This window comes from Semicossyphus pulcher, unplaced genomic scaffold, assembly GCF_022749685.1.
Source record: "Semicossyphus pulcher isolate SPU_LCO1_2020_fin unplaced genomic scaffold, fSemPul1.0.p SCAF_5, whole genome shotgun sequence".
In the NCBI taxonomy this organism is placed as follows: Eukaryota; Metazoa; Chordata; class Actinopteri; order Labriformes; family Labridae; genus Semicossyphus; species Semicossyphus pulcher.
The window spans coordinates 17,471,172-17,489,592 of NW_027211726.1; the positions used below are offsets into that span (position 1 = coordinate 17,471,172).

Below are 18,421 nucleotides of genomic sequence, written 5' to 3' on the forward strand. Positions count from 1 at the left end.
GGTTTTAGAATTCATTGTAGCCTCGGATAACACCTCGAATATATTGTCCCGAGTGTGCCTCTTTAATGACACATTGAACTTGCTTGCTGTTGGCTGGTTTCCTGTCCAGTTTTGGCCTAAGTCATTCATCACTCTTTGTGTGACCCTGCAGATCATGTCTTATTGATATCCCGTAAGTGTTTGCCGCAGTACACTTGCATTCCATCGATACCGGACAGCCGGAAAAACAACTACAACACACTTTGTATTCGTATCAGATTTAGTTTGGCAAAGACTCAAGAGTTAGGACGTGATGTTTCAAGTGGGGAGCAGTGTTTATCTAGTGGTTTTCGTGTGTTGTGTTGTAATATTGATTGTGCTTTCCCTCAAAACTCATGCTGTTATCGATATCTGTACTTGGATACTTCATCAAAGCGTGACAGCTTGTTTTTTAAGTACTTGCAGTGGAATAAGTGAGTATTGGTGTGATGGTATTCTTCACAGCGGGAACTAGTTGGAAGAATTATTATAGAATTCATCTTTGCCTCTCTGTGTGTGGCACAAACACAAAGTGTCTTTATGTATAAACTGTCCAGCTCCAAAGACATATAACACCAGTGGTATAACAAACATGAAGCACTGGGAGGGATCTGATATTTACCTACCATGATCGCCACTTCATTATTCAAAGGCCAACCACACAATTAGCACCAGCAGATCTTATTGCCAAGCAGTCCCGCTCGGACCAATCAATGCTATTAGATCCGTCAACGTGATTAGACACACTCCTGCATCTTCCTCATCCCTCCTGCAAACTGCTTGGGCTAGGATACGTTATAAGGCTTGTTGCCTTTAATTTAAGCGCCATTGATTTCCAATCCCATGCCAAATCAGGCAGGTATACTGCAGAAGGTGTAAACACAGAGGCATTTTGCGGCGGATGTTGGTAATAAGAGCTTTAACCACTATATTTAGGTCTTTAGCTGCAGCAATCTTCTGTGGCTTACTTTTAACGTGGTCAGAGAGACAAGCCAACTTCATCTCCCCCGCTGACTTCCAACACCTAACCTCTGCACTAATAACCAGCTGAACAAAAGCTGTTACAGCTTCTACCAAATGGGACGTCAATTGACTAAGCTAATGTGTAGCCACACTTGAATTTAATTTGTTTAAGACTTTGGTTAATCACCAAATACCTGCGCAACTAATGAAACCTTCTGAGCCCAAGGTTCAATTAGTGTTTACTGCTAATTAGCAAAAGATAATGTGCCAATCTATGATGCTTAGCATGAAAAATTAGCATATATTTCCCAAGCCGACCTCACTGGGTGCTAGTGCTGCTGTAGCACATGGTAGTTGCTGTAAATTTGCTTAACAGGATGGAAGAATAGGTAACACATCATTTATATACTAAATCACTGGCGTCAATACAATCAGAAGAAAAGTAGAGGCAGGGAAAACTGAACCAACATAATTACAACAAATTAAGCCTGGTGTTGACATCCTGAAGACTCGCCCACCAGGTCCTTGAACAACATGGTGTACAGAGTATAGTGAGCTTAACAGGTAAGGGAAATGATAAGGCTGATCACTTTAAGGCGAGACATTGCCAGCAAGGGCAAGCTCAGTTGTGGCCCTGTAGCCACCATAACTGCCGCGGCAGGTCCCGACAGCTACTGGCAGGTCCTGGCAGCCACCGGATGTGCCACGGTAAGCTACCGCTACCACAATTGATCTTGCAGAGGGCCACCACTCAATATTGCTTATAGACCTCGCCAATGGGATTCTAGCCAACTGGCATAAATGTCAGCTCAAGGCAGCTCCAGGATCAGTCACCTGGATGCTGTTCACAATTTGTCATGTGATCCACTAAAACACTTTAAGTTAGCATTAAACAGCTAGCAGAGTGCTTTTGATTCAACATAACATCTTTCCTGTTAAAGGGAACTTTGGGGAGAACCTTGTATGCAGGTAAGATTTGACCTAATAGCTCTATAGTACGTTACCTACAACTTATAAATATGAGGAATAAGTACAGAATTTCAAATAACAATAGTAAATAAGTAGATTTTGGACATTCTTCATGTTGGGGGGGAAACTTGGAGTCATCTAATCTCCAGGAGAGCAGCGAAGAGTGGCAGGAAAATCAAAAGGGTTAGCAAGCGTGGGATGCTAACCCGCTAGCTAGCTTGAATGACCTGCATTCTAGGTCAGCTAGCAAAATTTGTCGTCATGTTACATTTGAGAACTTGTTCCACTCAAACTTAGGAAATGCACCAGAGTGCAGGCTGAGTCATCAACATATTTTCCTGTTCCAGGAAGTTACCAACTCCTACCTACAAGACAACTTTATTTGTCATTGGTGAGCCTGATACTGGCATATAGTTGACGATAGATACATGTACATATGTGATAAAAGAACCAAATTAAACATCTATTTTAATTTCTGATACAAATAGAAGAAGCTAATTCCCTCGTGGTATCGCGGTGAATCAGCAGAAAACATCTCACCTCTCTCTCTGACTCTGTCTCTGTTCTTATTTTCTATTCTGGGCCCCTCTCTCCCTTTTTGGTCCAATCATAAACACAAAACTGGTTTGATTGTGACTTGAATAGGCCCAAATGGAGAGGCAGCAAAGCTTTTGTGCTGACTTCAAATAGAGTCTGATAAGAGACTGTGTGTACAGAATGCCTGAATAGATCACCACTGCGATGCTATCAGCTATTCACCTCGAGTCTTCACAGAAACGTAACGTCTCAGTGGGGCCAGACGGCTCCTCAGTCATATTACAGAGAGCCTCTGTGACCTTGCGGTGAGATGAGAGGGAGTAGCTGCTCGGAGCCCATTGCCACACTTTTAATTACTACCAGGAAAGGAAGGCCGCCATAGGGATCTCTGCTTAGAGAGTGTGTCATTGCATGTGCCTTAACCTGTGCGTGATATGTGTGTATGTGCACTCTGCATGTGTAAATGTGACACTAGTGAAGAGCCTCTCCACCAAAAAACCATCCTATTTGGGCTGGCCCTCTTTAAAACCCTCTTACATAAGCCACTACTCTCAGATGTGTGATATCATGGAACTATTTTTGGCTCTTCCTCTGTAAGAGGCTGTTCACAGTTAGATAAAAACTAGCCTATTCTTTAAATAATACATTGGAGCTCCCTCTCCTCTCCACCGTCTTAATACACTGTCCTCATGCAAACTCAAAGGATTGAACGGCAGACAAAAACCTGCAATTTCCTCTCAGGAAACTTTAGCCCTTCACATCGGCTGACCTGGATTCAGTTGCCAAACAAGACGTATTTTTTTTGTCCCTGTCCTAGATTTTGTTCTGACACGAAACAGATGGAGAAATCTTGCCTGGTGTTGTGATTGGACATTTAAACCCACATATGCTTTTCTGCTGTCTGTGCTCCATTTCTATCAACAGAGAGGGACCAATTGATCTCCAGTCAACAGTTCAATCCATAAATACAATATTAGATTGACAAATGTTAAAGCCTGTACTCACCAATATCTGGTGCCCTTATGTTCAGTGAACCTGAAGCAACCAATTATTCACCTGTGAGAGTTAAGAAATGAGAAAATTGATCACTTAAAGTGCCTGGCTGCTTTTTTTAATGGATTTATAGGTTTTGAACAATATTAGCTGAAGCATTTTGTCCTGTTTTGTACTCCCAAGTGATCTCTTTTTGCTCCCCAAACAAAAAAACAAACACTGTAGCACCTCCACCGCCAATAAAAGTTTGAATTCAGCATGTGTTCCTGTTCCTACACCTACAGGCGAAAAAGGATACAGGGGTGGAGCTTCCTCTGACCGTGACGTCTCCTCCCAGTGCGGTCGTAAGCGGACTGCTTGCGATCAATGTGGTTCGAAAAAGATCACTCGCTCTTATTAGAGTTCCACTGAAGCATCTCCCAGTGTGGGTGTAGCAAACAGCCTTAGCTAAACGGAGATTAAGGCAACGCTGGAAAGACCCCTTGAAGCCCTCTAAGACTGGTGGGTGATTTTGGATTTAGCAGTGGTAGCGAGATAAAGGCCTTTTCTTCCTGCTTAATTGATGGCTGTAATCCATGTGTTGTTTTAAGAAGCCCGTCTCGTTGATGTGGGAACACAAACCCCTGTGGGCCCCGTGAGGAAAGTGGTGGTTTAGTGGGCCGAACGGAGGGTTTTCCCGTGGTTGGGTAAGGACTGGTGGATTTGGGATCGTCTGAAATGGCTCGGCTGTTACAATAGAGGTTGATTCGGGAGGGCTTCAAATGTGGGGTTATTTTCTCCCAATGTTATTAAGAGGACGACACTTTTAGTGTGAGTTATTCTAGCTAGATCCAATATTCCCATTTGCCCATTTCTGGCATCTTAAGCCACTTCCTCTCTTTTTAACCATCCTACAGCATTTTAAGTGATAATCAGGTTCCAACAAGTGCACGGTTACCCCTTCAGTATTCTTATTAATGAGTAGTTAAGATGTCTCGAAGTGGATAGAGGCTTAATGAGAACATCACAGACATCCCTAAAGTTAGGAGGTGCTTGAACCCCTCCAGGCTTTAGTACACTTTGAGGAAATCTACGGGTGTACCTCTTGGTCTCAGTCAGAATGATAATATCCTCGTGTTGATCGCTATCATGAATCTCCAGTTCTGCTTAATCTCTACAAAGTATGTAATTAACCCTGCGCTGATTCATATCGCTCATTATATTAGCACAGATAGGACGGTGAAAATAGAGCACGGTGCCTTTTTATCTCGGCCGCTAGTGCCTTAATTCTAAAAGTGCAATGTAAAGTAATGTTTGCGCTTTTTTTAGACATGTTTATACTGAGTTAATTAAGCTACAGTTCTGCCAATATAACACCGTGATGCACCAGGTTCTGTAACACCCTTCAAATCGCATAGAAAGGGTGTATTAAACAGTAAAGTAGCAGATCTTTGTCTCTTTAAGAGCACATTCTAATCTCAATGCAAAACTTAATTACAGCCATTTCTGCCTCGGGAGAAAATAAGCGACCTATTGTTAAAAATGTGCCATAAAGAGGAAGAGAGAGAAGCTTGATTAGCGTGGACAGGTAGGGCGGGTTGAAATGAGGACATGAGTGTGTGTGTGTGTAAGTAAGAGAGAGAGAGAGAGAGAGAGAGCTTTCTATATATTAGCTCCCAACATAGCAGAACACCAGAGGAATACATATGTAGACACTCTCATTATGTTTCATGAGCTTGCTTGCACTATATTAATTGCTCAATAAATCTCAGCTGCTTTCAGTAGCCCAGTTAAGTTACTCCCTCCACCTCGTCCTTACTATATTGCATTCAGTAGGAGTGTGTGCCCGCCGCATCATATTTAGCTCATTAGCGTTCTAATGCGGTAGAAAAACACGTTAAAAGTTTGCCTCTCAAAGTTGGGTAAACACTTATTTTGGCGTGAATTGATTTACAGGAAATGTTCTTCAGAATATGCTTAGGCTGCTGCGGTCACACTGAATTATACGGGCTTGTTAAAAAGGCAATTAGTGTTTGAGGTTATACTAAGGTGTGTGCTTGTGTGTGTGTGTTTGTGGGTGTGTGAGGATCACAACGGAAATGCTTTTAAGTTACCAACCCAGAGATGAATCATATTGTTAGGCTGCTTTTTTCTCACCATCAAACCGGGACTTAGTCACCTATGCATACACCAACGTGCACATTGGCACAGTATGAAGGCAGCGTGAAAGGGCGAGCATGCAGGGGTCATCAATAGCCACCCTATATTTACGGATCTATTTAAAGCTACACTTTGATGGGACTATTTTCTCTGACATTTGAAGCAATTTAAAGGAGTTTATGCGTTCACACCCTCAGACTATAAATGTGTTTCTGTGTGCACACTCGTCATGGCCGCTCTGCCATGGTTCAGTCCCTTAAATGAAAGAGGCCACTGAAGAAAGCACGGGCGATCTGACTCTTGTTTCCAGGATTATTTAAGACTGTAGTATTCAACCCCAAACAGTCTCAGACTCAAAGCTCACTGAACCCTTCTCTTTGTCCTTCCAGCTGTCCTTTGCTGCAACAACCCCAGTTCTAGCAGACAAGAAAAAGTACCCCAACTTCTTCCGCACCGTCCCGTCGGACAACGCAGTGAACCCGGCTGTGGTGAAGTTCCTCACCTACTACAACTGGAGCCGCGTGGGGACCCTCACACAGGACGTCCAGAGGTTCTCAGAGGTCAGTGTTCGTTCTTTCGCTCTTTCTTTGACCTGTAAGCTTTTGCAAGAGTTGCTACAGATACATAAATATAAAGCTACTGGATATGTTAATATTTAATTATCTTGCAGTTAGCCTTATCCAATGGGCCTTTGTTTATACCTCTGTGCTATAACAGTGTTTTTGTCTTGTACAGTGCATTTCATTTATTCCAGCCTTGCAGGCCTCAAACCCCTAAGCTTCGAGGTTATTATAAAACTCCTAATGTATTTTCAGTCGGGGAGGTTTTTTATCTTGTCATACGCTGATGAACAGACTGGGAGTTGTATCAGAATTGAACAATGACTGTCATTTTTTTACCATTATCATTCAGATGATGCCAATGTGGTTCGAGTGGGTGGCAATCAATCAAATTCAACCCGTCCTCCACTAGCTGACTGACTTTTTCCACCCACTTAAAACTTCATTGATGGATTTTTCATTATTCTGAGGAAGATTAAAGAGGGAGTATTATGCTGTTTCACATTTTAAGACATATATATAATGTTACAATGTTGGATGTCCAGACTAAACGAGGGTGAAGTTTCGAATCTGTAGGTAAAAGTATGTTGGAGTAATCCCCAGGTTTCTCAGCTCAGTCTGCAGGCTGCTGTGAACACCAGGTTTCACATTGTTTTTTCTACACGCTGCCTCAGCGAACTTCAGAGAGCTGGCCAATCAGAAGAAAGCAGGCTTGTAGGGGCGGGGTTTTTTAAAGGGACAGAGCTGACTGAGTTGATGATGAAGCTTGAAATGAGCATAATACCCCCCCCCCCCCTTAACTTTAAGCTTAAACTGGAGCTAAAAACATTTTTTAATGCCAGAATAAAAGTATCGTTGTATATGAGAGTACAACTTTTGTAGTGGAAATCAATGTTTACATATGAGATATAATAAGATTAGATTTATTTACCCAATTCTTTCTGGAGCTTATTTTAATGTCCATCTCCTATTCAATGAAAAACACTCAGCCTACTCTGGATTGCTGGATGAACAACAACACACCCATTTGTCATGCAATTGGATAACAACTCAAAATCTCGGTACAACATGAGATCATATTTAGTATACAGGAACACCAAGTTAAAAAAGCCATACCAGAAGAATTGGAGAAACATAGTGTGAGTTCTTACCTTGAGGCCCTGGTAGAAAACAATCTGCTCAGCAGCTGGGGGTGGGATACGGAGGTGGGAGGGGGTCGGAGAGGGATGTATAAGAAGTCTCACTGCAAATCTCAGGGAGCCCAAATCCCTTTATCTCTCCCCTCCTGAAAGCGCCAAGGGGCTTAGGACGGGAGGAAAACGGGCGGCCCGATTCAATCAACCTGCCACGAGATTGGCCTCTAATCCTGATTTACAAATATGCAAGCATCGCTCTCGTACTTCATGAGTTGTTCAATTCTTTGTCGAGTTCACAGAACGACAGCTTTCTGTGCATCTGGAAATCGCGGTAGCGTTTAGCGAGACAAATGGTTGTGAGATACGAAGCATTAAATGACAATAGAAATAAAATAACAATCGAAAACATTGAGTCCATTTGTTACCTTCTCATACAGATGACACTGCTCCGTTAGCATGTAATCCTGGTTTATTCCAACCTGCTGTGTAGCCTATAAATGTGGCCGTGAGACTCTCTGGGCCATGCTAGCTTTTGACACTATACTGCTGTTGTAAAGTTCCGGGGAAATACTTGGGAGCCTCCTACAGCTTTCCAAATATCAATGGTTTTAACATGAATTATTTCAAACTCTTGCCTCAGAGTCAGTAAACACAGGTAGAAGCTGCCTGCAATGGCTATGATGGCTAACTGCATAAGGATCTACCTGTAGGGCAACTTGTAGGCGAACCTAATCCGGTTTCCTTTTCATTCATGTAAGTCGAATGTTAAGTGTGTGAGGCTCACTCGTATTGTGGTTATACTGTCTTCTATGGAAACTCAACGCTTAACCTGTAATCATCTTTAATGAAGCTTTGTCAGGTCTGTCCTCCAGAGGAGAAGAAAACAACTTTTAAAATGCTCGTTTGCTGAGCGGAGGTCGGATCGATCATTTCTGGTGCATTCGAGGAAGTTGGGAAATCTAAGCGCTACATGGCTTTCGTGACAGCGTCAAGCGAATTTGTCTCAAGTGAAAATTTTGATCTAGATTCATGACTGCTGATGGATTACGTTCCGTTCTGTTGCGCTCCACTTTTTCCTGCATACACCGCAGCCTGCTGACACGTGATTGGTCAGTACAACTCAGACTACAAGTGTACTACAAATGGAAACCAGAACGCTTCCTGTACCAAAAAGCCACATCCCTGCCTACAGATTCTACACTTGTATGTAGAATCTGAAAATAGCGAGAGATCATGAACTGTATAAAATAACCAGCTCAGGAAAACTTCACGTCTCTGCAAGATGATTTTCCAAATTGTAGTGAAATGAATGTAAACCAGATGCTGCCTGCAGGGGAGGACGAACTACAACATTATTAAATGTCAGAAAATGTTTGCAAGTGATGTTAAGTTTTTGATTTGCTTTAAGAACAACTTAGCGTAGAGTAATTTTCAGTGGATTATAAGTATGTTTTCTGCATAGGCTTTACAAAAAGAGATCATTACAGGATCCATTGTGCCTTGTTGAGGACTTGGATTTGGTCACTGATATGTATTGTACTATACTAGGTATACAATGTGCATATGTGTACACACGCACATGCTAACATCTGCATAATGACAGTGTTACCTCCATCACCTCTACACCTCTCTCAGTCCATGTCGCACACACTCTCCCGGACTGATCCGCAGTGCTGTTTCCCAGGGAGACTGCTCACAAGGTTAATGTTATGTAACGCCTGTTAAGGATTCAGCCGGTGGATTGCACACCGCACACACACATACATTCAGTTTAGTGTCCCCTGGGAGTGTAACCTGTAAGCTAAAGCCAGCGAGTCACTTCTATTTTTAGGCACCATTGAAACACACACACAGAGACACACACACACACATCCTGGACACATGTGTTCCATTAATGGGCAGGTTTCATTTTATTTTTGTAGTTATAAGCTAGGCTAGGTATAAGCTAGTGTTAACTTGTCTGTCCACCCCATGCACTCACACATACACCCACACATAATCAACATTATTGAGATTGCCAGACAAACAGGTCTCACCCCGGAACAGGGCAGCCCTCATCAGTCAGTCAGATGACAGACTTGACTGAGAGCAGGATTAGGACTGTGTCCTCCGCTGGATCCCTCTCAGCTCCACTGTTTAATTACACTTCCACCACCGATAAATTAAGTAGTTACTCTCTCTCTCTCTCTCTCTCAGATCCTGTCTTTCTTTCTCTCACTTCTTGCTTTCATAATTGGTCTTTTGCATCAGCTGCAGTTCGTCACAAACAGCTGTGTAATGTTGTAAATTCCTCTGCAGAGTGCCATCGCACAGGGCATGTAAGGCCACGAGAGGAAGCCATTCCAGAGCGTGTCATGAGGCTGTGGCACAACCATTTGTCACGCTACTTTCCACAAGCACATGACTGGCATTATAGTCTGAACTCTGGGATTTGCGTTGCGATTTTGTATTGCAGTGAAGCACACAGCAAAAGAGACAGATGCGTGCATGGATCAATCACATTCCCGCATTTGTAAAACACAAATTGCATCCTCTCTGCTGTAAATCCAGTGGACACACAAATGCAATCACAAAAGCGTGCATGCACGTGAAAAGCCGAGACAGACTGATGGAATTATAAAAAAAACAAAAAACACTAAAACTCTAGTATGTGTGATACTTATAAATACGCACGTGCAGTCACACCGGCAAAAAGGGGGGGGGGCTGTTTAGAAAACGATGTGTTAATGATTTGATGTTAGACGACTGCAGTCTGTCTCACGGTATCATACTGGTACCATCTGATTCATCAAAAGCTACTCTCTTACTCCGCACGAGGGTACTCACTCCAGTCTGTCTCTCTGCTGCCTGAAGGCTGGCATCTGTATTTGTTTCTTTAAATGTCAAGCTTAGCCAGGAGTAGTTTGTGGATTGGTTAAGTCAGCGCATCAGAAGGAAAGACGGTACTTAAACTGGAGATGATGCGTTAAAGGTGTAATAGCTGGGTTTTTAACGGACTATTTTGAACCCCATTTTTTCCCATTGGTGTATCATTGTATACGTCTGTATCCTGTCTTCATGTCCTATATAAAAACTGATGCACTGCAAAATTCTCACTAAGTGCATTTGAAATGTTGTCCATCATGTGTGGTCGTTAACTTACATATTTGTGCGTGTGCACATGCAGCAGGATTAGCTCTCCTCTGTGTTCCCTGCTGGGGAATCCCAGGCTGCCCCGGACAATGTAGGTTGTTTTTGTTGTGCAGGAAAGCTGCTCACTTTCCCCCTCCTACCTATCCTAAATCCATCTGCGCCCCCCTCCCCTCCATCCCCCTCGCTCTATCTAACACATCCAGTCCACAAAACACAGATGGATTTGTCCTTTTCCATCTCATTTGGAAAACGCCAAATCAAGCCAACAAAAATCCTCTTGTGGCACGGGCTTTTTTAATTTAGACCTGAATAGCTTTGTGTTGTACGTCTGTGGGCTTGTGTGTGTGTGTGTTTGCATATCATCTGTAAGTCGTGTCTTGTATGGGATTTTAGGTTGTTATTCCCTCCACCTGTGTGTCGACTCCAGCACATCCTCTTCAAACATCAATCTATCCTGCTGCGATTTTCATCCCAGCTAGTTTCCCTTTTGCATCGCAGCAGCCAGGCCTTTTAGATCAACACCAAAAAACTACAGGACATTATACCTTGTCCAGACCACCACGCCGATTGTTCCTCAAGAGCAAAACCTGGTTGTATTGATCCAGTCCGGCCTCCCTGTTGTTTCAGCTCAGCGAGCAGTACATAGGAGGGAATGTTTGTACAGGAGTGAGTGATGTTCAGAGTGATTTAGAGTTCCCTCCGGGGTTCCAGGGGAGGAGGTGATTATGACAGCAGACATTTAGAGACATGGGGGAAATAAAGTTGAGCCTGTTCAGATTCATAGATTTTTAGGCAGCAATCTTCCATTTGATTACATGAATAATAATAAACAGCAGTTGCATTTGTAACAATGTCATTTCTGTATTAGTTGTAGTGGCGGTATTTATGGTTTTATATCCTTGGGGATGCTAACTGCTGTAGCTATGCTCACATCACTATGGTGTCCTGTGGCTATTCATGCAGTGATACTTTGCTTAGGGGTGGCCTAATTGGAAAGAAAACATGATAAAGTGCCCTTCAATTATAAAGTGCCCTCTAGGGGGCCTTTCCATTGGAGAAAACACAATCGAATGCCCTCTAGTTTTCACTTCCAGTGGAGAAAACTTGATAAAGTATCCTCTGGAGTGCCATTCATGTGAAGGAAGCTTGATAAGGAACCTTCTAAGGTGCCCTTCCAGTCAAGAAGACATGATCCATTGCCCTTGAGTGTGCCCTTCTAATAAAGACAACATGATAAAGTGCCCTCTCAGGGGCATTTCCAGTGGAGAAAACATGACAAAGAGCCCTCTAGAGTGCCCTTCCAGTGGAAAAGACATGACAAAGAGCCCTCTAGAGTGCCCTTCCAGTGGGAAAGACATGACAAAGAGCCCTCTAGAGTGCCCTTCCAGTGGAAAAGACATGACAAAGAGCCCTCCAGAGTGCTCTTCCAGTGGAGAAGACATGACAAAGAGCCCTCTAGAGTGCCCTTCGAAAGGAGAAGACATGACAAAGAGCCCTCTAGAGTGCCCTTCGAAAGGAGAAGACATGACAAAGAGCCCTCCAGAGTGCTCTTCCAGTGGAGAAGACATGACAAAGAAACCTCCAGAGTGCCTTTCCAGTGGAAAAGACATGACAAAGAGCGCTCTAGAGTGCCCTTCGAAAGGAGAAGACATGACAAAGAGCCCTCCAGAGTGCTCTTCCAGTGGAAAAGACATGACAAAGAGCCCTCTAGAGTGCCCTTCCAGTGGAAAAGACATGACAAAGAGCCATCCAGAGTGCCCTTCCAGTGGAGAAAACTTTGTACACTATTAAGGCTCTCAAGGCCTTTTTTCATGACAACCTGTCTTTATCATTAACATCAATTCAAGCTGAGCCAACCCATCATTCTCCTACAATAACAAAACAGCAAAAAAATCAGACTAAATGCAGATATTTGGGGGAGTAGTGTTTGTGTATATAAATAAGTTGCACACCATTAATTGCAGAGAGAGTAACTCATATATATTTAAAGAAATATAGGGCACATAAATATGGATAGAAACTATGTCACACATGCACATTCACAGACAAATATAGGGCAAACAAACAGGGCCTTCATCTGTTGGCTGTTTTGTGTTGTTCTTGCCAATTGAGTCTGGCATGCTCATCTGAGCACACACCCTCTCTGATGTCTGAACATGGCCCCTAATGCCAAGCTCTCGGGCGGGGGTAGAGGGGCGGATGGCTGCAGGGCACGGCCGGAGGACATTAGAAAAATGTGGCCATAGAGGAAGGAGATGTCAAGAGCGACATCTGGAATTAAACTGTAGATCTTACTCACAGCAGGCAATTTGACTTCCTAAACACAGCTGGAACATTATCATTCCATTTAGGTCCATCCATGGCTCACTGGCATGCCTTATTGGAACACCTAAATGGAGCAGGGTCGTCATTAATGGTTTCTTAGTTACACCCGTGCTTTTTCTGCCATGACAACTCAAAATGGCTGCTTTGAGAGAAAGTCTTCTCTAAAACTTTTAGCTATAAGGAGGCGAGCCAGAGTGGTGAATCAGGCTATGAGTGTTTGTAAGGGGTGAGAGGGAGTGAGAGGCAGTATGATAAAACACCTCCAGCTCACCATCACGGTGGGGTACCGCCTCCATTCCCCTTCCTCTCTGATCCTATTACCCACCATTCCACTGAATCAATACATCAAAGCAGACGTACAGCTGCTGCAGAAACATTTGCAACACGACATATAAGTCTGCTTCTTGTCAAACCACGGTTTACCAGTCGAGATCATTTAACGCATACAGTTGTCGTTCCGAGGGGAAAAAATGTGCATCACTTTGACAAATACGTACTGAATATTGTGAACATAAAAACTGCGTCAAACAGAGGGAGTTTGATGGACGTGATGGTGCTTTTCTCTCGGGGATTTGTGTGTTGACACATCAAAGCTTTCACGTATTTAGTTTTTAGAGACAATACACTCTTTGATACATGAATGATCTTCCTTCATCTCCTCACTTTTGTCTCTGAATTTGAAACAGCCAGCTCCTCATGCACTGCAGTCCTTGTCACACCTGCTGCTGGCATGTTGAAGGCCATATGTCACCTCTGATACACATGGAGTTGCTAGCCGTTCTTTTTAGCCAACAACAAGGAATCTTTGCTGAATCTTCAGGGACATTATCATCTGGATTCCCACCTTTCAACACAGGGTCCAACTTAAACCAGTTAGTGCAGGTTGAAAGAAGAAATATACCCCTTTCCCACTGAAATTGGCGCATTGACACAGGTTTTTCAGACCCGGGAAGAACCTGCTCATAGATGTCTCTTTTCCCATTGCCAGTGGAGTATACTCCTTTCGGTCTCTTTTCGGCTGCATCACCGTCTGACGACACAAACGTGCCCGAAACAGGCGTAGTAAACAGTGAGGATGTTACCGTGGTTAGGTCTTTATTGTATCTATTACTCATTCAGTCTGTGTATCAAACTCAGCTCCAACAAATTGGGAACGATGTTTGAGCGCTGCTCGGACGGAGACGGGTGGAATTTGTAGCTGAGATGAAGAGGAGTTGCAAAGGTTACCGACGGAGCATAGCATCGCGCCGGAAAGGGGAGGAGATTAGCATGTTGACACAGGTTTTGTGTTTTGTGCCGAGGCGATAATGAACCGGGTCTTCTGCAGAGTCATTGACCCAGGTCTGAATGCCGATTGTAACCTTTCCCACCAAGTGTTAGTGGGTGTCCATGGGTTTTTTGACCAGTGGGAAAGCGGCTTTAGACTATTATGTCTGCAGGTGGGGGGGGAACTTGTCAACTATGCTCATGTGCTTTCCCTTGTCTCTCCTGCTCTCTCAGGTGAGGAATGATCTAACCAGCGAGCTGGAGAAAGCAGACATTCAGATCGCGGATACAGAAAGCTTCTCAAATGACCCCTGTGTCAACGTCAAGAAGCTCAAGGTAAGTGATCCAACAAATGTGTGTCACTAAATTTAAAGTGAAATGATTCACGTTCAGAACAACTCGCGTCCTTTAAATTTAAGCGTCATGATTTATTTAATATGTGTTTGTGTATGAGTTGGTGCCATCCAAAGGGAATCCCGTCTGATGAATAATTTAACCAGAACATATCTCCTGTCAGAGCAGGGCAGTTCTTAATGAGGCTAGTGGAACCGCCATAAGGAAGCTCTAATGCCTCTCTTCCTGTTCTGTTCTCTAAAATGAAAGCAGAAGGCTTTCCAATACTGAGATGCATCTTTTCACCATTTAATCCTGGTCAGAATTTGCTTAGATGAGGCAAAAATGCAGTGTGATGGCTAAATCATCCCAACTATCTCCTAAGGCAATCACAGATGTGTTTTGCCTCATTAACCAGTTGTATGAGCGCTATGAGTCAGTGCCGCTTACAGTTTACAGTAGAGAAATTGTCAATGGGAGTAAATCAAACACTCAAGTGTGGCTGCTGAGCTTTAGTAGTAACATACAGGGTGCCAGTATGAAGGAGTATGAATATATTTTTAGACAGGAAGTTACAAACATGGCACAGTGAGAGGAACGATTTTGGAGAGGAAGCGAGCTGAGTAGGAGAGGTAAGGAGGTCTCGTAAGTGAGGGGAAGATGTGACGTATGCATGATGGAGCCGGTGGAAACAACGGAGAGATGACGACGAGACAGAAGGATTTAGAAGGAGCAGGAAGATAAGCTGTCTTTTTCTAAAATATATGTGTAGCTCTGGGTATTGGGGCTGACATTGTAAGCTGACACCATCCTTCCTTGATCAACTCTAAATATGCAAATCACAACGTCGCCTCGAAAGCTTTTCAGAATGTTCGGATGGCGTGGGCGGGGGTTTGTGACACCCCAATGGTCTGTTTCGACGCTCATCCCTCAACAGCAGTCTGCTGTCTCCCTGACAGAGACGAAGATATCTTGTTATGAATGCTGGTCCCTTTTTTTTTTTATTTCCAGTGTTTTGTGCGACTGTGTGAGGCGGTGGGAATAAAGGGGGTCACGGCGTCACTGTGGGATCCACAAATAGAGCGCGAACATCTGTGATGCAGCTGGAATATTTAAAATGCAGACGGGAATCTCTCCTGCAAGGCGCCGAAGCAGCCCTCTACATTTCGCTTCCTCTGTCTCATGTTACTGACAACAACATCAGAAAACACAAGCACTTACAAACCCTCCCCCACGAACGCAAACACCCACACTTAACTTCTAATAATAGACACAATCAAATTCAATTCAAACACGAAGGAACAATGCTAACAACTGTTTTATAGAACAGGGCTTTTTAAGATCCAGAGAGTTGCATTCAGAAGAGGGCCACATGAGAAACGTCCTGGAAACTAAATTAAGTCCAAAACACTTTATTATTTATTACAATTCAATTATTTATGATGCATTCGTAACTCTTGCTCCGCAGATGTGACGTACGAGGGGACGGTCCATTTCTTTTTGAACATTTTTGTCACACAAAGATGCGAAGGTCCTTCAGTTCATGTTTTACTTTCACTTTATTCTCAAGTAGGGCTCATTTATAAACAAACTTAAGCATCCCCTGAGCTGTCACGCTTTGGTTTGAGTGTTCCCAACAGGCTGTGAATATATTTCTGCTGGTCTAAGCTCTTAAATCAAACACGCAAATGTCGGCTCGAGCAATTGATTGGAAATGTCATGTCTAAAATGATTACACCCCAAAGCTCAACTTTTAGCTGGTATATTAATACTTTAAATGCTACTATCAATGGAAGCAACCATATCCACAAGCTCAAGAAGTTAAGAAGTGTAATATAGAATGACTCAGCATGCTACATTGTCTTATAGACCGGTGGACACAGAGGACCAGCTCAAGACAAATGGCTTACATTGATATTATCATTACACTTTTGTCCATTTCAAACAGTCTGTTATTGATAAAATCATCAGAACAACTGCTGCTGTTCCTATAATCTGCAGTGTTTTCCGGCTCTGTTTTCAAACTGATGAAGCACCTCTGCTCGTCCCAAAATAGCAACAAGTTCCAGCCAGAGTCTCACACTGCTCACAGGGAACAAACTGTCCAATCCACACCAAATTTTAGGTGTGAGACGCCAACGTTTTTCAGACGGTTTCTGAATGAGTCCGTCAGAAAAGCCAGTTTTGTAACAAGGTCAGGTTTGGTGCATACTGACTTTTATTTTGAAGGATTCAGCCTGTTTATTCCACTTCAGATAATAATGTGAAATCTGTGTTCAGTGTTTATAACATTGACTGCTCACATAGGATCAATTAGTGCTCAAACACACACACACACACACACACAAATCTATCCTGCGTGTGTGTCCACTTGATCACAGTGATCATCACAGACAGATAGGGGGATGGTTTAGTCTAGTCCTGTCTACAAATCACATCTCCCACAGCCTCATAACAGACCCTCATTAGTACAGTGTTGTACGGAAGTGTGTGCGTGCGCCTAATAAGCCTTAACAGTGCCTGATTGGGCTTATGGGGTACAATATTACAGGAACCATTATCACATATAAATCACCATCATAAAATTACAAACAGCCCTGTCATGGATAAAGCAGTGGAGGCTGCCCTTAACACCACCCTCTTTTAGAGCAATTATTATAAGAGTTATATAAAAGCGATCGGGGCGATTTAGGCCCCTGTATGTGTCCATCTGTAACGCACACACACAACACACTTACTCCACACACCACAGTCTTCCCATGCTGTTGCCAGGCACGCAAAAATTTATACTTAGACCGTGGTCTTTTGCCATGCTGGAGTCATTTGGGTTAAGTGCCTTTGCTCCAGGGAGAGACAGTGTTACACTGGCACATGACACGCACATACACACTTCCACACACGTTGAAAAATAATGCAAGATGGCCTCTCAGAGAAGTTCAGAGTTGTTAAATGCCCTGCTCGCACATGTACACATGATGCCAGAGCAGTGGACTAACACTAACGACTTCATTAAAAACACCCCTTATGGCCTGTGTCCACTAACCGCGTTTTTTGCACTGGCAGTGCCGACGACCTCAATTCTAGAGCACTTCTCACCGGCGCTTACTGTTGCTAGGTTACAAAAGTTGTCTGGCGGCACTTCCGCTTCTCTTGGTAGTGACGGTTAAGTCTGTTGTATGCGATTAGCTTCTCCTCTGCCATTGCTGTTGACAAAGTTGATATCAGAAGTCCCGCCCCTTCTCGATTTTGATTGGTCGATAAAGGAAAAGCGACATTGATGAGCACGGCGGTGTTGCAAAAGCTGAACGATTTTCAGCTGAGCGCGCTGTGAAACCACTGAACTGCATTGGTTTTGTTTACATAATAGGCACTGCCAGCGGAAAAAACACTGTTAGTGGACACAGGCCCTAAATGTCCCAGCATGCTCCCAGGCTCTGATAAGAAACCACCAGAACAGTACTTTGATTGTGCTATCTGCTCTCTGAAAGCTAAGTGTTGGTTCTATATGCAATAAAATGATAACATTTATATTAGAGCTAATGTAGAACTTGATCAAAGTGTCCGACTGATATATCGGTTGGCTGATATTATCGGGCCGATATGGGCCTATCACAGCTATGCAGGTATCTAAAATATGTGTTTTCCCATATAGAACAAAAGCTGAGAGGATGATGAGCCAGACTGGAATCCAATGATATTGTATTGATGTTTTTTTTTAGTTAGTTAGTTAGTTAGAAAAATTTAGCCTATATTGGTGGAAAATCATTGTGCAATTAAAATTGGAAATGCCTATTTTCTTGCTGCTAATAAATTCATTCAATCAGCCGCCATATCAGCCTGTGAATATCTATCAACCTCTATCAGTCTGTCTCTTAATCCTATCGACACTATCTATCTTATCTATCCATTTAGAGGAATAACAACAATATCTGGCCGTTGGGTAGCTCTGTGTGTCTAGCCGCCTTAAGGAACTGGAATTAAGATGACAGTGATCGGTTGCCCCCTCTGATCTGTGGATGTATGACATATGGCCTAGACAGCCTGAGGATA

At 43.2% G+C, this 18,421-nt stretch overlaps 1 protein-coding gene across 1 annotated transcript in view; it reads left to right on the forward strand.

The window, feature by feature from the left end:
* Positions 1 to 18,421, forward strand: part of gabbr2 (gamma-aminobutyric acid (GABA) B receptor, 2) — a 182,141-nt gene that overhangs the window by 85,658 nt on the left and 78,062 nt on the right. The window contains exons 3-4 of the mRNA XM_069680996.1: positions 6,009 to 6,179; positions 14,273 to 14,374. Of these exons, the coding sequence (XP_069537097.1) occupies positions 6,009 to 6,179; positions 14,273 to 14,374 (273 nt within the window). The remainder of the gene's footprint in view (positions 1 to 6,008; positions 6,180 to 14,272; positions 14,375 to 18,421) is intronic.